At 45.6% G+C, this 23,532-nt stretch overlaps 1 protein-coding gene across 1 annotated transcript in view; it reads right to left on the reverse strand.

Annotated features, from left to right (window-relative positions):
* The window catches only part of LOC149281239 (cGMP-dependent 3',5'-cyclic phosphodiesterase-like), a 252,062-nt gene that overhangs the window by 143,604 nt on the left and 84,926 nt on the right, over positions 1–23,532 (reverse strand). Inside the window, exon 2 of the mRNA XM_089499528.1 lies at positions 23,159–23,222. Within this exon, the coding sequence (XP_089355654.1) occupies positions 23,159–23,222 (64 nt within the window). The remainder of the gene's footprint in view (positions 1–23,158; positions 23,223–23,532) is intronic.

Below are 23,532 nucleotides of genomic sequence, written 5' to 3' on the forward strand. Positions count from 1 at the left end.
TTAGATTGTCAGTTCTTGCGCACAGTGGCCTATCTATGGCTAACCCACGACTGGACGCAGTCCTGTATAGCGGTAGCGGGTCGGCTGGGGAGATCAGAGGCGCTGCAGGGAGCCTGATCCGCTTTTTGCCCGGAGACTCCGGGTCCCGCTTCTCCGGGATTCTGCGGAACATCGACGGATTGTGGTGCGTGGCCACGCCCAATCTCCGCCCACTTCCCCGCCTACCACGTTAAATCATTCTGCGCTGGTGTAATAAATACATATTAAAGTACTCTCACGTGCGGCGATTCCTCGGGGGCTGTCTCTGGGGTGCTTCTGGACGTAACCCGGACCCCACGGAATAGAATAATTAACTCTTTGCTGCCGAGCGTTGCCCTCGTTAAGGTGCGAGCGCTGAAAGGAGCGTCTCGTGTTGCCGAGCGCCTGGCTGAAGCAGTGAAATGATATAAACGCTGATATATGGCGGCCCGTGGCACTGTTATGAGTTAATTAAGTGTCTGGATGACATCAGAATCAGAAGCATTGCGGTAATTAGATTACAGTAATTACACTACCTTAGGGAAGAGAGGAGCTAAATGAAATGTAACTAATTATTCCAGACTCGCTGCTGGAGGGTCCGCAGAAGATTTCTAGAACGATGTTATTTACTAAGCTGTGAGTTACAGATGTGGGGTCGGATTTAACACGCAGGGACCCCAGTTTGTTGGGGGGGCACCTGTGATGTCACACAGACCATCATTACATGAACAGTTTGGGTGCTATATGTGCAAATACAGCCAGTAGTTTCAAGAAATGGGACGTCTGCACAGAGAGAGATAACAGCTTGGGCATTAGACAGGTTGTCAGGACTGTTCTGTACTGTTGGTAGCTATAAATCAAATTGCTTCAAATTATATGAGTTTGTGTCCGACCTTTTCAGGAAAAATACACGCCGGGGAGGTGCCATTCTTAGTGCATAGTAAAGCTGGCAAAATAAAATGCTTCTTGTCAACTGCGAACTCGCCATTTAGTGAATAAACCCCTCTGTCCTATAGTTCTGACCCAGGTCTATGACAACCTTTACGTATTCCTACTTTTTAATGACGCATACAAACCCAACACGGTCTGCACTCCTTGTGCGGGAGAAGGTGATACAACAGGTGGACCCTGCAGGCAGATAACCCTAGGAGTGGTAGGTAAGTGGAACAGCCTCCCAGCAGAAGTGGTAGAGGCTAATACATTGAGAGTATTAAACATTCATGGGATAGGAATACGGCTCCTGAATCAAAGATGAGACCAAGGAAAATGGGGCAGACTAGATGGGGCCGAGCGAGTCTTGGGCTGCGTTTAATCCTCTAAGACATATATATATATATATATGTGTGAGACACGTTCTTTCCTGGAACCTGAAGCCCGGGGTCTGTATACATTAATGACGAGGTCCAGGAATACGATAAAAAGATATTTCAGCCCCAGTGAGGACGAGGACCCCTGAATGATACGACTGTCAGGGTAATTCTATTTAGCGGAGCAGGAACCCCTGCCTGGGCAGACAGACCGGAGAATCAAATACCACGGCCACCAGTAAACTAATCAGGTCTGTCTGGGGACGTGGATATAGAGGACGGAGCGATTTAATCTACTTATTATATACAGCACCATGCGCGCCACCGCAGCGGGGATTCTTAGATGCTTTACCAGCCCTCTGCCCTAATGATTAGGTAACTAACGGGTTAATAACGCAATGCTTCCTTCCTTTTTAACTCGGAATATGTTACCCTGTGCAGCGCTGGAGCTGATTGGCTGGATATATATATATATATACGGTAGGTATAGATCAGCCAAACACATCTCCTACATGCAGAATAGATGGGGGGCAGGAGAAGGGGCAAATGAATATGGGGGTATTCTGCACCTGCAAAAGGAACCCCAGGAACATTTAAAGGGACAGCTCAGCTATTATACGTATTAAAGTGCATATATGATGGATGGAGCGTCCCTTTAAATGAAATCATATCACATTACACACTGTATATATATATATATGCATTTGAAATATAATTTGTCTTTAGCCTTAATAGGGTTTCAGGGGACATTTTTAGGAACAAAAACAAACCAGGGGACTGCGACCTTAAAACAGGGACTCCTGGTAACTGTAACGTTACATTGTTTCCCAGCATGCACTTGGCCTCAGCGATTCGGTGTGTATTTTGTACCTTTTAAACCTTTGCAAATTACCCAGTAGAGAAATCAGGGCAACGTTACAGGTTATGCATGCGTCTTAAATACCCCCCACAGCCATCCGAGGAAGAGACTTCTGAGGCCTCAGAGCTTCTGTGACCCCTTATTCCTACGTGTTGCTGAATGGCTCACGAGATATTATACACCAAGGCTGCGGTACAATCCTGTTTTTCATAGTCCATTTCCTGTGCAAACGTTAAGACATTCCGCCTTCACCTGGTATTCGCTTCAACTCGCAATATTTTACGCCATGCGCAGAATTTCACGCATGCTGCCCGGCAGAAGCCAATATATTTTATTACTCCTCAAAGCGTTTCCGTCGGGGTTTATTCTTACTGCTGTCCTCGCCGCTATATGCTTTTATGGTATGTAATAAACATGAAGTTTTATTATACAGGGCTGTATATTTATTACAGGGGTTTTATTCCCATATTCCCCCCACGGGTCACGCTAACACTGCTCTCAGTCGGACTGAGAATGGCAATGATGGTTTGTGACCCTCGTCCTGGCATGACTAGTTTAATGAATGAATCCTACTCATGTAGGGGTGGGACTAGCCATGCGTAGGGGTGGGACTAGCCATGCGTAGGGGTGGGACTAGCCATGCATAGGGGTGGGGCTAGCCTGTGTAGGGTCAGTGTTAGCCTATCATAGCCTTTAGTGGTTAGGGAGTAGGTGTGGCCATAAGCTAAAAAAAATAAATAAAAGAAACAATCACTCATACCCTTAGACTCCAGGTCATACCAGGAGAGTTCCTTGTATAGCGATGGGCTTATTTCACCCGATACATCGATGACATCTAAGCTTAAAAATGTAGAGCTGTCCTCCTACCCAGTAGAAGAAGAAATAAACCCAGATACCCCGGAGACTCTGGGTCATAACAGGAGACGCCGGGTCAATCCTGGAGAGGTCCTTGGTATACTAACGGGTTTGATTCACCCAAAACTCAGGCGGCATCTCTACGGGGTTAATATCTCAACTCCAGTCATGTAAGTCTAAAAACACGTAAATCTGTATATATATAATCTCGTCAGAAGCCTGCTATGAAAACCCCCAGAAAATCTGCTTAGTTGTTTGTCTCACACAATAATCATTTCGCGAATGCAAAGGAGATCAGGAATTTTTAAAATATTCTAAAAAAAAAAGGGGCATATAGAAAAAAATAATAAAAAAAATGACTACTTGGGTCTGTGATGACTGTGAGGCTGTAATGGTTCAAAGCACAATTTTTTTTATTTTTTTTGTTTAAATCTGTCGGGTCAGGTACAACTGCCATAAAAATGTGCTTTAAAAAATGAAATAATACAAAATATAAATGAGTGAGCGTGCATGCGCAGACACCCTATAGCTGTAGATTGCAGGTCTATGACATCACAGGTTATTTCATGTTTTAGGCATGAATTTTAAAAATATTGATTCTTTCTTCAGTTTTTTTCCCTTAAATTTTACATCCATTTTTTGAATTTGAAATACCTGCGAAGGGTTAATGATGCGGGTATATTTATGGGCGGCCCTCGAACGAGGCTGCTGGCCCCTTTCTGCTGTAGAAAATATTCCCGGGAGGTAAATCGGGATTCCTGGGAACTTCCCGGCGTTGGCTGCCCAGACCGATGCCTCTCTAGGGGGCGGTTCCATTCAGGGGTCACGGCTACCCACATCTAGGGGAGGAGCTAGCCCAGTCAGCCTTATTTGGGCATCGTAGGCTGTATTGAGCATAGAGTAGGCAGGAAGTAGGCCAAACCTGGGTGGAGACTGGGTGTGACCAAACACCACGCCCCCTGCTCGGAGGTTGAAGAAACTGCCCCAGGCGCCCGGAGAAGCTGCGCATCACTCTGAGACTCCGGGTGAAACCAGGGAGTGTGATAAGAGATCCGCGCCATATGGAGCCAACTAAACAATAAGATGTAGCCTTCCATGAACCGAAAGGAGCCACGGGGGCCCCGGTGCTGTTGGAGAATGGGACCCTGGGCCGAGTAAAGACGCTACCAGCAGACACCAAGCCCCCCTGCACCAATCTCATGGTCTTTGACCTTGGATGATATCTCCACGGGAAAGCCTGCACGTTCCTGACCTCTTCCCATGTTCATTTCCAAGATGGGATGTGACACGTGACAGAGGTGACGTGGGGTCACGGAGCAGATCCCAGGGCTGGGGCAGATAAGGCGCATCCTGACCACTCAGTAAACAAGGCAGGAGGTGACAGGGGGTCTTCTCCAGCTTCCTGGGACAATCCTTTCATCTTCACAAAAGACACAACTACACTGTTTGGGGGCAACAGCAGAGAACAATCCTCCGACCTGCAACATGTCAATCAAAACGATCAGCCACCTGACCAGCTGGATGGGAAGGGGTTAATGAGCACACCACACACAGAGGCCGCCGAGCAGCAGGGGTGGCCGACGGAACGCTGCGGCCTCATGAAGTTACCAATTAACTGTGAATATGAATTAATGGCTCCCCCCCGGGATCTGGCTCCGATTCCTGGCTGTTACGGTCCGGCGGAGGAGAGTGATGGAGATCCGTGCCTCCCAACTGTCCCGCTTTGCGCCGGACAGTCCCGACTCGGCCACTCGTTCCCGCTTTTCGGCCCCAAATCCATCCCCTTGGACCGCTAGCTATTATGGCAGCGTGATATCCGGATCATTCCGTTCCAGAATCCTATTCCACGGAAGTGACAGAAATCCCAGACTTCACATGATGCCCCCCCAAGGGCCACATCTACGAAGGGCCGCTGCAGGAGGACTGGGGTGTGCTGTGTTTCTGGGGTCCGGCTGCTCCTCCCACTGATGCATTCAGTATCTAAAGCATTATTTAAAGCCAGAAATAATAATAACGATAACCAGACCGCTGAGGCTTCGCGTGAACTCTCTATCCCTGTGATTTTTGTGACTATTTTCTAGAATATATTGGGCTGAATTGCCGGTGATTTGCAGATTCCCCCGGTGATATTTTATTGTTTTTTTGTCTATAAACAGTAACGATGATGTCATTGGTATTAAAAGGAAAAAAATGCCAGAAAAACAGATAAAGCAAAAGAGTTTTTGTTGAAAAACACGTTAATGACCGTCTGCGGTAAAATCCGGATAACAATGTATCCAGAACACAACGTGCGCGTTCCTGATCATAAACGAAACATTCTTTACTCTCCTTCCTTCATCTGATTTTACGTTATTCATTTATTTTTGGTGAATTGCTGTAAAATGGAATTTAGAATGGTTTTTCCCCTATTTCGGGACATCGGTCTCTGATTATACGCAGGCGCCTATTCCATGCAACGTTTCACAGCATCCGTCCCACATCAGGACCAGAAGACAACAATCTGCATTCAGAGACTTGATGTATTTTACGTTACTGAGAGGGTAGTAGATAATGGCACAGCCTCCCAGCAGAAGTGGTAGAGGGTAATACAGCGAGGGGATGTAAACATGCATGGGATAGACATTCGGCTCCTGAATCTAAGACGAGACCGACGACTGATTAAGGTCTGAGTCTTTACAGTAGGAGACACGGGCAGACTAGACGGGGGCCGGATGGGGCCGATCAGCGCGGCCGTCTAATGAAGAGGCAGGGATTGGCTGAAGTGACTCGCGCCGCGGATGAGAGGGAAATAAAGGTTTTATCGTATTTTAGCATATTCCATATTGTCTCTGTGTAGGGGAAGCGGAGGGGGCCGGTGCGGCCCCTGGAGAGAATAGGGGTCCCATGACTCACTGATAAGGACCCTGTCAATGAATTCTGTAATTATTATTAACAGGGCTGTAAAAGAGTCAATGGGGCAAAATTGACAACACGTGTCTATATGTTATGCACACGCTAGCTTCAACATACATGTTAACCATTTCATGTCCTCACCATCATCAAGGCGTAGAGATGGGGAAGGGACCCCCTGGTTTTGGACTGTGTAGCTGCACAGGGCTTTTAGCGTTACAGACGCCCTCTTTGGAAGGGCTAATAGAAGAGGCAAAGCAGCAGTGAGCCTGCCCCCCGTTAAATTCTTTAGATTGTAAGCTCTGGGGGCCAGGCTCTCCCCGCAGACTGCAGAATCTGGGCTTTGTGAATAAATGAGTCTTCTCTGATTCCGGGACACGGATTGTAGAGACGCCGTCCCTAAAGCTGAAGGCATCGAGCGTCCAGATGTGAGCCGGCAATCTGTGATCTGCCAGATCCCCCCCCCGAGGGGGCTTCTGATGCACAAAGCGCAGGATAACCGAGGATGAGGCCGCTGAGCCGCAGGTATACTCCTGTCCCTGTCACAGATTATCAGCTTACTCTCTATTTACGCCACCTAAGCACTTCCTATACGGAAAAAATAAAGAGATCCCATCCGATCCCTAATCAAACACAGAACCGGGGGCAGATCGGCCCCATTCGGCCCCCGTCTAGTCGCCCGTTCCTCCTGCTGTAAAGACTCAAACCTTAATCAGTCGTTGGACTCGTCTTAGATTCAGGAGCCCATGCATCTTTAAATTCCCTCGCTGTATTACCCTCTTCTGCTGGGAAGCTGTTCCACTAATCTACCACCCTCTCTGTAAATGGTCTGCCAAGTTTAAGTACGATGTGTGATTCATAGTCACGTCCTTCAAATTCTACTGCTCGCTGTCTGTAAGGGGGTATATTCACTAAACCCCAGGTTTTAGCTTTAAAACACAGCCTGACGTTAATCTGGCTAATTCACTAAATTTACAAACAGCCAGCTGGTATCCCCCGCTGTGAAACTACAACTCCCATGATGCTCACGCGCTAAAAGATGTTTCTCTTTTAGGATACCAGCCGAACGCTACGGCAGGCACGGTTCTACCGACACATTGATTACCCAATTACAGCGGGGACATAAGAGAAGCTGATGCCAGGACTGCCCTGGCAAATTGAGGACAGCTTTGAGGTATCATACGGATTAGCAATTGTCTGCCATCAAAATGTATGTTTTTACACCCTCTCTGGGAGTTAAGGGGTTAAGTGTCACCAACTCCACTGAACCCCGCTGGAAATGTCCTTTTTTTTTTCTTGAAATCCCTGAATTTGATGATTTCTCGCGGCCGATGTCACGGAACATTTACTCGCGTGTTTAGAATTCTCGATTCCGCTTTTACCGTTTCACGCGTTTATCTTCGCGTTTTTCTGAGGCTGCCTCGTTCTGCCCACCTGGGTGTTTGAGGTTAACCCTCGTAAATCTGCAGCGCGTGCGGAGGCAGCCGGGTAAACGGCGGGGCTCGGGAGTCACTTTACCACCTCCTCAGGGTTTTTACTGCCTCTGAGTTACATTTTTATCACTTTAATGGGATTGATGAGCTCAGAACGCGCTATTATGAGCATAAAAACCTTTCCGGCGACATCTGCCCCGCACACGCAACCGCCCATCGCCATATAGAAACATGGAATTTGACGGCAGATAGGAACTATCTTCTGAAAGGGTGGTAGGTAAATGGAGCAGCCTCCCAGCAGAAGTGGTAGAGGCTAATACGGTGGGATAGACATACGGCTCATGAATCTAAGACTGTCGAATTCTATGTTTCTGTATGCCCGGGGTAATAATACTTTGTTTTCCGTAGACGTCTTCCCAGCTGTATCCAGACTTACACAGCTGGATATGGAAGGCAAAGTGACAACAAAACTGATACTAATCCAGCTGCCGGGAAGATCGCAAGGCTTTAGAGTGTAAGCCTGTGAGCCAAGCCCCCTCTCCCTAATGTATCGGTTCGTCTTAGTCGGTCCGTTCTAGTTCTGTCAGACCCTTTAAATGTATGGACTGTAAGAAGCGCTGCGGACATTGTTGGCGCTATATAAATAAAATATAATAAATATATAATAATAATAATAATCCAAATGTAATAATAATAATTATTATTTCTAATAATAAAAATAACAATATTATAATATAATCTAAATATCAAATAATAATAATTCAAATGTATTATAAAATAATCTAAATATAATAATAATAAAAATAACAATAATAATATAATATTAATCTAAATATATAAATATATATATAGTCTCAAAATAATAATAATACTACAAAAATGATAATAGTAAAAGAAGAATATTTAGTCTGCAGGTTGCTAGCCGTATCCTTTACACATTTTTCAGGGGGGGGGATATTCCCCGATCAGGACTGTCTGAATTCACTTTATTCATTTTGGGGTTAAACAGAGGCTATTTCAGAAAGTCAGTGTCAGATTTAATATGCAAAAGGTTTTGAGTAATGCTTTTTTTCTCTTTTACGAGTTTCTGAAGACGTTTTCGCCGCGTGGCGCGGGACTCATTTTCGGTTCTTTATTGGCACTTGAAGCTAGAAGACGTCTTATTAAGTCCATTTGTAAAAATCCGCTGTTCTGTATGCAGCGAGCAACGCCGAGGAGTCAGGCCAGGGGACGCTGGATGCGGACAAAGCTACGCACGTGCAAGAAACGTTATATACAGTGTGTCGGCAAGAAAGAGTTTACAGCTTACTGAGAGGGTGGTAGATGAGTGGAACAGCCTCCCAGCAGAAATGGGATAGGCGTACGGCTCCTGAATCTAAGACGAGACCAACGACTGATTAAGGTCTGAGCGACCAGATGGGGGCCGAATGCTACCTAAAAGACTAGAAACGGCGGCGATTATTTGAAAGCGAGCCCTGACACAATGCGTCAGACGCAGCGTTTAGTAGACGTAGCCCCGCCACGTTATTACAGCTCGGCTCCTGCGTTTGGGTGGAAGCCGTGCTCTTTTTGAAGTGGCTCTTTTATTGTCTCCGCACAGAAGTTTTCCCCTTCGTTCTCTTTCCGCAGCGGACGTGACACTCGTGACCTGACATTGTCAGCAGAGCCCGGAGCAGAATGGAAGGAAAAGAGGAAAAAAAGACGGCCGGAGGACAATGCGAGGTTTAGGAACGCGGCTCAAAGCGTCCGCAGCGTAAACAAAGGGAAGATCCCTGGCATTCCCCTCTTCCTTCGCAGGAAGATCCGTGATACCAAACAAGAGGCAAGATGACCAATAGAAGCACAGAACCAGGGGCAGATCGGCCCCATCCGGCCCCCGTTTCTGTAAAGACTCAAACCTTAATCAGTCGTTGGTCTCGTCTTATTTACCTTTCCCATGCATGTTTAAATCCCCTCACTGTGTTACCCTCTACCACTTCTGCCGGGAGGCATATTAACCCTTTCTACAAGGTGTTGGTATTTGTTGTTCTCTACGGCTCGGTGTGCCAGTCGGCTGATGGCAATGATGAGCTCCGGGGCAGGGGACAGAAATATTACTTTACCGGGAAAGCGACGGAATGAAGGGAAAGATACACAGCCATTTGTAGAGTAGTGGGGGCAGTTCTGGAGAGCCCCATCTCCAGGCCGGGTATTGACATTCTGGAGAGAGTTCAGAGGAGGTGAATTCACTAAATGGTGAATGGTTTGCAGGACAAAACTATTAGAGCTCAATACGTACGGCTTTGGGGAGGGGGTGAAGAGAGAGGCCACCAAGGGCTTATTGAGGAATGATTAAGGTTTGAGTCTTTGTACCAGAAATAACGGGCCGACTAGACGGGTCAAAGGGTCCTTAACTGCCATCAAATGTCTATGATTGTATGACACCGGTACCAGGAATGCAGCCCGGTAGTACAGACCCCATGTTACCTCTGCTCAGGTGGAAAGGTCACGTGTCGCCTTAGTTTGGGCAAATAGCCAACCTGTGGCTTCGGCTACTAGACTGCTGTCACCTCTGCTTGGACGGGCAGATATCATCCTCCTGGCGGCTGACAGCTTGCCGTAGTGCCGCCAGCTCGGTCTTTTCATTATTTAGCCTGGCGCACAGACAACGTGCCCCAAAAATGGCTCAGACCGTCTCCCAGGGTGGTCGCTCGTCATACGTCCCCCGGAAGGCTCTCCTTGGAACCCAGGTGCACCGACAGCTTCTCCGTGAATCCAGGTGAGTCGGTATCTCACCGTCGGAGAACAGATAGATCCCCATCACAGCTAGGAGTGTAGGTAGCTCAACCGATCCGCCCCGGTGGAGAGTGTCCATCTATCACGTTCCTTAGATTCTGCCAACTCAGATAGCATTCCAGCTAAAGCTCATCGTGGTCTGGAGAGCTCGTGTCTGCCGACGATATTCTCCATCTGCGCAAATCTGCTTTAATACCGGGAGAGAATTTGGTTCAAATGCATTGGACAAACCTCTCTCCGCGCTCCACCACCGGAATCGATAAACGGATGACTCAATGCCAGCGTGACTCCCAACAGCACAGGAGAAACATCAAGACGAAGATCTCCGCTCTAACCACCAGCAAACATGAAGCGTGGCATGGGGTGAAGGACTCCGTGCCTCACCTTAGGAGCATTAAGCCAACGATAGCTGTCCCTACCACACTTACCTGGACCTTTCCATGGAGAACAAAAGGTGACGCAGCCCATACTCACTGTAACCCGAGGGAAGTAACCTGGAACTCACAAATTTTCTTATTGTATTAAACTCTACCACTTCAGCTGTGAAGCTGTTCCACTTACCTACCACCCTCCCAGTAAACTAACAAAAAAAACAACAAAAATGGCATTATTTCTCTAACTGTGCTCTGGAGACCATACTTTATTTTCTGGTAAATAACAAATATATATAAATTTATTTACTGATTCATTTGCAGGGTTTTTTCCCCCAACATCATGTGCAATAATAAACAGATTTACAGCCACTGAAAATTCTGTAATCCCCTCTGTAATAAAAGTTCAATATTTCAGTAATTGAAATCCTTAAGTTCTAAAGACATTTAAAAATGGAACCATGCGCTCGATAAGGCTCTAGGCACATAGACTCAGCAGCGCACCCTACTGGCAGACACTGAGAACTGCCGGACCCACTCTATAGATAGAATACATAATAATATTATATATATATTATAATATATATTATATATAATGATTAATTATTATTTATATAACACACAGATTATACACGTTACTGAGAATTTACATAATTGTCTCACCCATGTTTACTTTAGGTAAGTGGAACTGCCTCCCAGCAGAAGTGGTAGAGGCTCACCCAGTGAGGGATGTTGACGATCTATAAGTATATCTGTATTATTTCCAGTTTCCAAATCGAGGACTCTTATTACAAAAAGTAAAAAAGGGTTCTCTCTAGCCTCAGACCCACTCCATTTCTTTTAGGATGCTTGCTGAGCATCATGAGAGTTGTTATTGTTCTAGATAGCTAGCTGCTTGCCGCCCCTGCTATAGAATTCAGCTACTAGTTCTGAACCTCCAACGTTTTCAATGAATAAAAACAACGATAAAAAAACGTTGAGCTGCCATACTTTCCCTCTATTACTCTGCTAAGAGGCGAAGTCAAAACGCATAATATATTCTGTGCCGGCATCTGGATTCCACCCGCCGAGCCGGCAGAACAATCGCTGTTATTTCACTTAAATATACGGTGAGCTGAAATCCAACGTTTCCATTTTACTCTGCGCTCGGCAAACACCATGGAAATTACAATTTCTGGCTCTAAGCTGCTCCGGCGGCGGCGGCTGGGAAATCACAAGCCAGGGTTCAGCTGTTCATACGAGCGTTTCTCCCGAGAACAGCCGGCAACGTTTCTGGGGTGAGACCCGTTCGGCCCCCCGTATAGTCGCCCGTTTCTCCTGCTGTAAGGACTCAGACTTTAATCAGTCGTTGGTCTCGTCTTAGATTCAGGAGCCGTATGTCTATCCCATGCATGTTTAATACCCTCACTGTATTACCCTCTACCACTTCTGCTGGGAGGCTGTATTCTGTAAAAAGTAGTATTTTAGGAAGAGATAAGTGACTGGAGGAAGTGCAGGTTTGCGCAGGATAAGTATATTTATTATATAAAAAATATGAAGCATGGACTCTGCGGGATATCGACTTTCACATCTGTGGACATAATGGAGGTTTTTAAAGAAGAGTCCTCATCGTCATCATCATCGTTGCGTGGACCACTGACCTTTGACCCCAGATATTAAGAGCACTTTAGCATATGAATGATTTAACACTAGGGAGGGGATTATAGTTAATCAATTCCACTTCGACTAAATGGGTTCCATTGATGCCCGTTTAACCCTTGCTCCGACCCCGTAAGCAAAGCGTGGGCTTCTGAAAGGCGATATGTCTGCAGAGGCGTTATATCCCCCCTATACCTGCAAAGAGGACGACCAATGAAACTATAGAAGGGAACTGTTAGGGTTTGCCCCAAGGCACGGGATTTTTACCCCAATCCGGGTGAACGGGCAAATATTTGGCTCGCGTCGTGCAGTCTGACTTCATCATATCTGAGAATACCAATCGGTGTTTTTCTCACTGCTATATCACAGCTGCTTGAATAGAGGTGGCTGCTCAGAATATCTCTACTGCCATTTTTTAGTGGCTATGCGGTTGCTACCATTGGCAAGTCACTGTGATAGAATCATCATGGTGGACAATTAAAGGGTTAATATTTGGAGAATGATGGAGTTAAAAGGCACATGAATGACGAGCAAGTTCCTTTTGCGTTGAGACCTTCAGGATTCTATCGGGGAATTCTGTCACCTCGAGAATTTTTGCCCCATTTGCCACCACTAGGAAGTCACTAGAATCATTATGCCGGGCTATTAAAGGGTTAATGTTTAAAGGGTTATATGGGGGGGGATCTCAGAAGGAGCGGAAGTTCTCCCGCTGTTGTTGGGGGGGGGGATCACGTTTCGGAAGGAGCACCTGGTTAAACCTGTTTCTGTACACAACGGGGGCCGATCCCGGACAGGGAGATTAGGCCGCGGGGTATGTCTGTGTTTCGGATACATTTAAAGAAGCTGTCGGGTGACATTTTTTCCCCCTAGAGGAGTGTAATACATTTGTTCAACATCATTACATTCAAAACATACAAAAAGGAAAATACAAATAAAAAGAGAATAAATCTAAATAATAATAATAAAAATTACTACATTTTTATATATAATAATCACAATTTATAATCAAACATATGTAGTACATCCAGTTATTGTTAATGATAAATTCATTTATATTCAATATAAATATTATATATATTCAAGCAGCCATATTAATATACATCATCATATAATCATCATATAATCATTAATAAAACAAACTCTGTGTGCCGAGAATACCAAAAAAACCCCAAAGAACCAAGCAAGCGACGCTTTCAATATCTTTCACCAGGCTCTGTGATACGTCTGTCTCATTTCTGAGAGGGTAGTAGATACGTGCAACAGCTTCCCAGCAGGAGTGGTAGAGAGTAATACAGTGAGGGAATAGGCACGGGATAGACATACGGCTCCTGAATCTAAGACGAGACCGACGACTGATTAAGGTTTGAGTCTTTACAGCGACTAGACGGGGGCCGAATGGGGCCAATCTGCCGGACTGAGTCTATGTTTTTAGTTTTGATTCCAAAGACTGCAGAAAAAAAACAGCTGCAACACTTTTGGGTTCGGCTGATGAGTCCGAAGCTTTGGGACTCGGCTAGGAAATGGTTAAATCTTCCACCGCCTTTAAAAAACACGCAGAAAAAGAATGAAACACGTTTAAAATATATATATATTTGCATCATGTGCCTGGAGATCCACGGAAAGTCACACCTGCCTCCTACGTGTCGCAGGAACCATGAATCAGAACTGGATCGGAAGACGTCTCATTTTTAACTCTTGCAGCGTTAACTCCTTAATGCCACAGTGCAGGGACCTAGGGTTAACCCTCTGACTGCTGGAGAGGCTGAGCAAAAGCAAATTGTCCCCAGTTGCCAGCATTCCGACATAGAATCCTAATGACCTCGATGGAAAAAGCTCATTCACGCACTTTTAACCCCGTCAGTGCCAGAGCTGTTAGCAACAGTCTAGTCTGCAAGAATCTAATAAGAGCGCCGAGGTTATTCTAGTATTAACCCATACATTCTATGGTAGCCATTCACTTATGGTGGCAACCAAATGGTTCTTTTAGTCGTCCTTATGACAACCATGACTTACCGGCAGGTGAAGATAAGAAGTCACCTGTATTCAACCAGGGGAAAAAGCACCGGTTGTGATGCTTGGATATCATTATATCAGAATGTGAAGTCATTCATCACGTAATGGATCTGACATCATATTACGGTGCGGCTCAACAAAGACGGCAGGTGAAGGACGTCCGCTGTGTTTTCGGGTTATTTTAGCCGTTATTTGTAATTCTGCTGATAACACACATATAAATATTTTGAGGATTCAGCAAATGCTAATAAATAAGCGCAAGGTGGGTGAATCCAGCCTCCCGCGACTCGCTATCTTCCCGTAGAGGGAATAAGGAGCGGAAGCTTTTCTCTTATCTGAGCCTCGCACTATAGGCAGAGCCCGGCGAGAGGGCCGAGGGGTCTTTGTGAGACCCCCGTCTATGGAGACGGAAGAAAATGTCAAAGGCTATGCATTTCCCAACTCTCCGCTTTACAAAGAGAGTTTAACCCATTCCGGACTGGCATAGCTGTGTAAATGGGCAGGACTCCAGAAATATTAACCCTTTAATAGTGAAGGTTTGATGTAGCGTCTCACCAAACGTGTTACCCAAATACCAGTCCTCATGGAAACCTTGACCTGTCATTATTTAAAGATACATTTCATTGAGTCACCTGCATTCAAGCAGGGGTATGAGCCTTAACATACTGGGAGCAAAATCACCAACTGAGTGTCTCAACAGCAAGGTGTTTACCCCAATATCAGGGTAAATGGGCAGATTCTCAGGGTCACACAGTAAGGGGTCGACTCCTTCCTATATTTAATGACTGATTCTGACTGCTAAATCGCAGCTGGAATCTCTGCTTGAATACAGGTGACTTCATTCCTTACCTGCTGATAAGTCAAGGATCGTTATTATTAGAACCATCTGTCTGCCACCATCCTGTGATTGAACCTTTGCGACTGGCTAATAAAGGGTTAATATTTAAGGCGTCCCAGGGTAAGCTCAATTAATACTATGGCGACGACCGAGGTACGACGAGCCACAAATCAATCCGCTTCTAGAATGTGGAAGTCCTTAGCGTAGAGTGCGTTGGAGCCTCGTTAAATTCGCTGATTTTCTTCCAATCCTTCCTGACCTCAGCCTGTAAAACCCGTCAGCGGGGCTCCCCGCGGGGCCGAGCCGGCCGCTTATCAAAACATCTCTAATTGGTAACTAATTAAAACCTTTATCTATGCATCTGGCACACAAAATTCCATTAAACAATCAGCCATGCGGGGTTTGTGTCGGCGCGTTTCTCCTGCCGCAACGACTCAAACCTTAATCAGTCGTTGGTCTCGTCTTAGATTCAGGAGCCGTATGTCTATCCCATGCCTATTCCCTCACTATGTTACCCTCTACCACTTCTGCCAGCAGGCTGTTCCACATATCTACCATCCTATCAGTAAACTAAATCTTCCTTACGTTAGCTTTAAGCCTCTGGCCTTCTGGGAGATCTCATTATTAAAAGAAATAGATCTCGGGAATATCAGTGGGGTTAGAAACAATGAAGTTCTCCCGAGTTAAAGGGGCGGTAACGTCCACATTAGGTTTTTTTTTTATCATTAATTCTTTTATTTTGCAGGATTTCCTGTTGTGATTCTTTGTACAAAATCAGATAAGCAACAAGGTTTCACAATAAAGTTACAACACGATTTCTTGTGTCAGTGTGTCATCCGACAACGTGCGTCCGACTGGGGACATTATAAGGCGAAGAAGAGAAAGAAGAGGAAAGTATGGAAGGTGAGAAGGAAAGCGTGTGAGCGTGTGTGCGCACGTGTGTGTGGGTTTGTGTGTGCGTGTGTGTGAGCGTGTGGGTGATGTAGGAGCGCTCCCATCCCGTCACCGGTCAGATCTCTTCCTGTAGGTTCATTTTTTGGCATTCCCACCAGATGTGCCACTTTTCTTTTTTAAAGCATTGCCTGTCCCTTTAAATCGAGTCAACAGATCTGCTTGTTCTTGTTTCCTGGCAGATCAGATCCGTTTGGTCCCAGGTGGTCCTTGGTCTCGTCTCCAGGAGCCACGTGCTTAGTCTAGGAGTTATACTGTATATGGATCAAAGTATGGATCAAAATTCTTCTCTGATTTGATGTCTGCAGAATCCATTTCACTTCCTGCTCCTTATAACCGAATACATCTTAAAGGGATATAAACACAATAACTCGGCACATCAGGTGACATAACATTTATTATTTGGGTCCTACGTATCTATAAGCCAAATCCTTTACCCTTTACTTCCCATTGTGTTCCAAGAACCGTTGCAGCGGAAAACCATTAAACATTAAGGCATATGCAAAAAATGTACAAATTACAGGTGCGATACCCCAAATCAGTCCTTGGAGGGCAAAGATCAGGAAGATTGGCAGCTATAGGTACCAAGATCTGTTTTCGACCACGTAAGACACCACTCTGGCCTGCCAGCCTTTTGTGCACTACGCACTAGATCCTTAATGTGCATTAAGGTTTCGTCCATGGTCCCAAAACAGCAATAAATGGTGTTCTATACACAACAATGCATATTAACTAACGGAAAGAACTAAAGAGAAGCTGCAGCTTCCCGTCTCTGTGAGCTGCTTGAAGCAGCCAATCAGTGGCAGGAAACGGTTTCTATTTACAGGGAGGACACCACTGTGGAAAATCTAGTTGCCCAATAATATTAATTATTAAAAGGGTCCCAGATGTGGCTAAACTGATCCCTCGTGGGAAGCATTTATCAATTGAGCTACACAGACCAGCATTCCCCGCACTTACGGCTAATTGGTTAGAATAATCAATTCGATTTACCACTGATCAGCGAAGCTCACCGTTTATCAAATGGACTGGCCATTAATCAGAGAGACCGGCAACCAACCGGCCAAGTCACCAAGCGGCTGGCAACCAACACGGCCAACGAATTAAATGTCTTAATCAGTAAATGGCACTCTTCAAACCTGCAAATGACCTCTTTAATTATTTTTTAAAAGAATGTCCTGTTCACAGCTTGCTTTTATTCCGGGGTGCCGATCGATAATCGACTGTAGTTATACAATAAAAACATTGACTGGCTGAGAGGCTCTGTTGCCATAGCAGCAGAAAAAGCATCCAATGTTTTCAAGGTTCTTTTTAAAAAAAAAAAATGTTTTTAAGGTTATTATTCTGGAAAGAATCCAAACCCAGTTGATGTTTTGTCTTGGATGTTGGGTAAGGCCGGGGGATGTGGTTGATTGCCGCAATATTAACCCACTGTGCTCCAGCAGGCATTTCGGATATCTGGAGATCGTATCGCAGTGTGTTTTTCTACCACTTCGTAAACACACACAAAAAAAAAAAAAAGATGTTCTTTTCTGGATACCATATTCTCTGTGATTAATCATCCGGAAAAGAATGATGCCTGTCGGCACGTCTCTCGCTAATATGGAGTCAGTCTCTGTGGGATTGTAGATCAGCTGATTATTAGAGGAACAGCAGTCTTCCTGATAATACAATACGGTTACATTAAAATGCCATTTGGAGAACAAGTCACAAGTTCGACCCGCTCTGGACCTCATCCTTCAGGGGTCAAGAAACTTCCTTCCATTTCGTGCAGCCCTTTAACCCATTGGCTGCCAAATCCATCAAACATCTGCTTCCAGATGGGACCTTCTGTATTTCTGTTAAATTTCCTAAACCCGTCATCGCGCCTGTCACTTGTACGACGCGTCTACCCCATGCAGGAAGAATAACGATAAAGCCTTTTCTCGTGTGAATATCCCATAGAGCTGAAAGCATCGGGACCCATTCTAGAAAATTGGTAGATAAACGGAACAGCCTCCCGGCAGAAGTGGCAGGAGCTAATACAGTGATAACCGGACCAGCTTCCCGCGGTCTTTAATCAACGCACAACATGGGCCTTGGACGTATATATCTGACAGGGATACTTTCGGCTCTCCAGCAGAAATGGGATTTTTAATTTAAAGCCGGGGGGGGGGCATCGGTTTAATATACAGACGCGTATTGTAAGTACATGGCAGGCATGAGGTTTAAAGGGACACTCCAGACATCACTCCAACTCATCTGACCGCTGAGAGGTCCCTTTAAATTTAACATGCAATCCCTTTAATATCCCCTGCAGGGCAGATCGCTGGAGGGGAGGGCAAAAGGGGCAAAAGCATTTGGGGGGGGATTCTGCATTCGCAGTGAGGAACCCATCTCAGCTATGATACGCATTAGAGTGTATCTGACAGCTTCAGTGTATATGACGGCTATAAATGATGAGCTCGTGTAACAGTTAACTCCTGCGGCACCTTTATAATTCACCCCTCTTATATGTGAAATATATAGTGTAGCAGATATATACCATCATACCCGGGAACTGTATAAATGAGCTGACCCTGAAACTCTTGAAGTATTAACCCTCGTGGAAAAAACTTGACTTGTCATTATTTAAGGACACACTTAATTGAGACACCTGCATTCAAGCAGGTATATCAGCCATAACATACAGGGAGCAGAAGCACCTATTGGGAGTCTTATATATGATAACAGCAGGCTGGGGGATAGGAAGGGGTTGGCTCCAGACCCCGAGAATCTGCTGCTTCACCTCAAGACTGGGACAAAAACTTTGCAGGTATGCAGGGAACCCATCCAATTATTAATGGCTGTATCCAATATATAGGTGATTATTATATATTATTTAATAATATAAAAATGACCCCTGTTATTGTTGATGTGTACCCGGTAGCTGCCAAATTGCGGCCCCCAAGATACCATTTTTTTTTTATTTTTTTTTTAACGCTTAACGGGTCTAAATGATTTTTGTCGCTCGGCGAATATTTCGAGATCAGGTTCTGGCTGATGGAAGGGAATTGTTTCGCTCAGAATATTGGCAGCCGTGTCCGAGGAATAGCGGAAGAATAATAAACACGGCTCTTGAGGACCTGGATTTGTTCAGCCAACGTCGTGAATATACACATACCCTTTTCTTCCAATTAGATCTTAACACATTGGGTGCTGGGGAGGCATGGGGGAAAGTTTTGCCTCTCCCTCTGGCACTCGAAGGGTTGTATATTGCAGAAAAAATAGTTATTTTTATTCCAGGGATGTACAAAGTTCTAGAATTCAAAGTACATCTGCTACAGCGCTATATACAAATGGCGAAAGAGGGACCGTTTTGCATAAGGGGTGTGGTTAGGGGCATAGTAGGGTGTGGTTAGGGGCATGACAGGGTGGGGCTTTACCAAAACTTTTTTTGGCGAGTTTGAATGTATTACATTATAGTTAATTATATAGCACTAGCAGATTCCGTAGCGCTGTTGCAATAGAGGACAGTGAAAATATTTAACTAAGACAATTTTAAATTGACAATAAGAGTAATACCCATTACTGATCGTGTGAGCTTACAATCTATTCGGTGGTTGAGGGGGGGGTGTATCTGCAGAGCCCCTGTTTTCCCCGTGCTTTTGGCTAATCCGTTCTATTTGCATATCTGGGGACTTTGTAAATGAGATGAACTTGAGATTTTTTGAGATATTAACCCTTTAACTGCCCAGCACGAGGATTCTCCAAATGTGCTACCCAAATTACTCTTTAATACTGGTCGTCATGGAAACCTCGACTTGTCATCATTTAAAGATACACAAAATTGAGTCACCTGCATTCAATGAGGGATATTTGGGAGTCATATATGATTAAAGCAGGGTAGATGATCTTCACCCCTCTTGGGGTTTCTCCTGGTATCTCAAGTAAACAAGCTGTGACCTCCTTCTACCCGCCGGAGTCCCCCGTGGACAGCACCCGTTCTCCGTAGCCAGACCCTGCGGGATTTGTGACTCTCGGGGAATGCAGAGGATGCTCGGCATTTGGCAGCTGTTAGTGCCTTTCAATGGGCGACGGAGCCATGTGGCAGACTGACAAACAAAACCCGGCTTCCCTCCCGTGCCAGCGGTCACCTGGCAAGCCGAAGCTGAAATCTGACTAAGCTTTTCGACACTTTGGGCCACAGTCGTAAAAAAAAAAATGGAATTCTGGGTCAAAGTGCTAAATGCAGCATTCACCATGGAAACAAGCGTTTTAACGTTCCTGCGCGGCATGTGACACTTTGGCCAAGAACGGTCCTGTATAAATAGGGAGAAATACGCTACGTGCATCTCTCAGGTACAAACATGTTGCCTAGTGATTAGTTTTAATGCAGGCGCACATCGTGTAACAACGTAGCGGAAAAGTGTGTCCTTGCCTTAAGTGTCGGTGACATCGCGCACGATGAAAGAACTTTCCTGTCCGGCTGGGAGTCTTTAAGGGCACTTAAATGGAAACTATCCTCATTTGCAGGTGCTGCCTGAGCAGAAAGGGTTAATATTAAGGTGGCAGCTGGCACAGGCATCAAAAGCTCAATGGTTTAACTCCTTGCACAATGGTGGGGGGTGCAGAGTGTTACATTGCCCCAATATTCAAAGGGTTAACACCGTCAGCACTAGGACCGTCTTCATGTGATATACGAGTGGCGTTCTGCGACTCAAACCTGTAATAGTTTTTGAAAATACTATTATTTTCAGGGCTTCACGAAGATGTTGTCTCAACATTCCTTAACCCCTTCCTCTCCAGCTGCTCCAATGTCTGAAAATGAAGGCCGTTCTCATTGTGACTAATAAGAAATACATTTTCTAATGCCTTAATGGGAGAATAAAGATGGCCTGACTCTAATACAATATAGCGTTAAACAGCATTTTCCTATTGAATGACACCAGATTAATCGTATGTAGTGTCTGAATGTTGTACAACGCTTTGGCAAACGTTGGAGCTTTGTTATTAATACCAACAACAGCTTGACAACCAATTGAACTGATATTCCTATAACAAATGCTTACACAGTAATATTAAGTATCAGCTGGTTGCAGTGAGTGTGAGTGTGTGTTTAGGATTAGAGATGTGTGCCCGAATTCAATCAGCGCTGAGAGGGTTAACAGTATCTGCCGAGCTGCGAATTTCAGGCACTTTAGTCTTTAAGCAGTGACACAGGCTGCCCACTGAGCTGTCTCTGTGGGGCAGTGAAAGGGCAACCGTGTTTTAAATTTCTCTGAGCAGTGCAGGCCAACCACATCAGAAAGGGTTAAATTGCATCCATGCCTAGCCCTGTGAGGGTTAAAACGTGTGCAGAATCTGTCAAATAAAGCTTAATACATGTCCTTGCTCAGCTTAAACATGCCACTGTGTTGCCACTTAGCCTTGAAAGAGTTAAACTGCGTGCCTGCTCAGCCCGGTAAGGGTTAAACTGTAACTGCTCATCGTTGAAAGGGTTAAAGTGTTTTGTTTCTCATTCTTGTAAGGGTTAAAGCATTCCTCTGTTCAGGCGTTTAAGGGTTAAGGCATTTCATCGGTCAACCTTTTAAAGGTTAAAACATTTCCCTGTTCAGCCCTGTAAGGGTTAAATCATTTCCCTGCTCAGCGCTTTAAGGGTTGAGGCATTACATCGGTCAGCCTTTTAAAGGTTAAAACATTTGCCTGGTCAGCCCTGTAACAGTTGAAGCATTTCCCTGCTCGGCTCTGTAAGGGTTAATGCATTTCCCTGCTCGGCTCTGTAAGGGTTAATGCTGGTCCACGCACGGCGCTGACAGCTGCCTCTGCAGAAAACTTTAAGCCGTTCCGAAGCTGATCGGGCGGCTCCAGTTTTATAATTAGCAGCTGAGGGTTATTATAGAGACCGTAGGGCAACGGACGCCCAAAACGCTGAGTGAATGCCCGCGTCCCGTCACAGAAAGCAGCCACTCACACTCAGCTGCCGGCTATAAACAGCTCATACAGTATTTCCAAATGACATTCTCCAGAGGACAAAACTGGAACGGCAATTTCAGGAAGCAACGCATGCCCCCCCTTCTTACTGACCATCCTGCGGAGAAATGGGGGGTGAGGGGGGCCCTAAAATAAAAAGGCTGCTACCCAAGTTATGCAAAACCAGATTTCGGTCATGCTGGGGTTAACACCCATAAAATGTTGTAGAGCGGGTACAACTCCAGACACCCATCAGCGACAAACTTCACCCACGTATAACGCTGCCAAAAACAGACATATCTTACAAACCAGCTCACAAAGAGTTAACTTTAAACCATCATGGTTAACAACCTCAAGAATACGCTTCTGAGATCAAAAGTGTTTGACGATATCAGGTCCGCTTAAGTCGTGAGAACCCTCTGGCACAAAGGGGGTTAATGTGAACTTTATGGCCTGATGATGAAGGCAGGGGGGCCGCAGACAGCAATGTTTGGGGAAACAACGTAAACACGACGGGACGGCCAACAATGCACCTGCTGCTTGGGTCTCGATACCGCAGGACCCACCATAACATGTAACTCCTGCTGCTCTCAAGGGTCCCGTAGCCTGTGTTGGGGGATTACCACTCGGACCACCGCCGTGGTCATTTCTATATTACAGGACCCCCATTCATGCAAGTTATTCTAGATAGTTTGCCGTCACAGGACCACCTGTCATGTAGTAGTAGATATTCATTTCTGTCGGGCTCAAGGACCACTCTGCCGTTTCCCCGTTGGGCTTTAACATAAATCGAAGGACCCCCAGTTGGTAGAAGCCCCCTATTAATCATTAAACGGGGGCAACAGAAGCGGAGAGTAATTTGTAGCAGTACGATCAGCCAAAAAGATGGAACTTCTTGAGACGCAAAGGCATTAAAATACTCATCACCGCTATACATATTACAGGGACCACCCGGATAAGTGTAGGACATTGCCACAATCTATTTAACCCCTGGACTTCCATCAACAAGTCGTGCCGAAGCCATAAGCACCGACATTCAGCCGAGTAACCGAGTGCGGAACCCCAAGGTCCACTTCTCCAGAGCTGAAGGACACCTGTCACTCCAGAACCCACATCGCTCCGGATCACCTGGACTTCTTCCCAGCTCCCGGCAGGACCCGTAAAACTCTCCCAGCTCGGGAAAACTGATGGCCACAGTCGGCATCGCGCCCGAGCTCCCAAATATGATCGCTCGCCGACGTAACCAAGCGAGGAGAAAGTGACATTTTAGGTCTCCTTACCTGTAGCGCTTCTGGACATAGTGCCGGCGAATCTTCGGTCTTCAGAAATACTTGCTGCCCCCGTCTAAAAAAATGGATAACTGCGATAAGTATATGATGGAAAATCAAGACCATGCTTCCAATGTAGCTTCCACCCTGCGAATCCGCTCTGTCTCCCTGCCTTCTGCAATGCTCCCGCACTTATCCCTCGCACCCTCGCTTTCATGCGCACACACACATACACACGCACACCCTGTGCACTTTCAGGTTTGACTACATGTATAAACACACATTAATCTGTAGTCCTCTTAGGACTTTCAGGGGTAGGGACAGGGGGGGAAAAAAAAAGAAAGGCATGTCCTATTTGAAACACTGCCCCTCCCCGCTACCCTCCC

The sequence above is a fragment of the Sceloporus occidentalis genome, unplaced genomic scaffold, assembly GCF_023333645.1.
Source record: "Sceloporus occidentalis isolate IW3139 unplaced genomic scaffold, rSceOcc1.0.p SCAF_137, whole genome shotgun sequence".
In the NCBI taxonomy this organism is placed as follows: domain Eukaryota; kingdom Metazoa; phylum Chordata; class Lepidosauria; order Squamata; family Phrynosomatidae; genus Sceloporus; species Sceloporus occidentalis.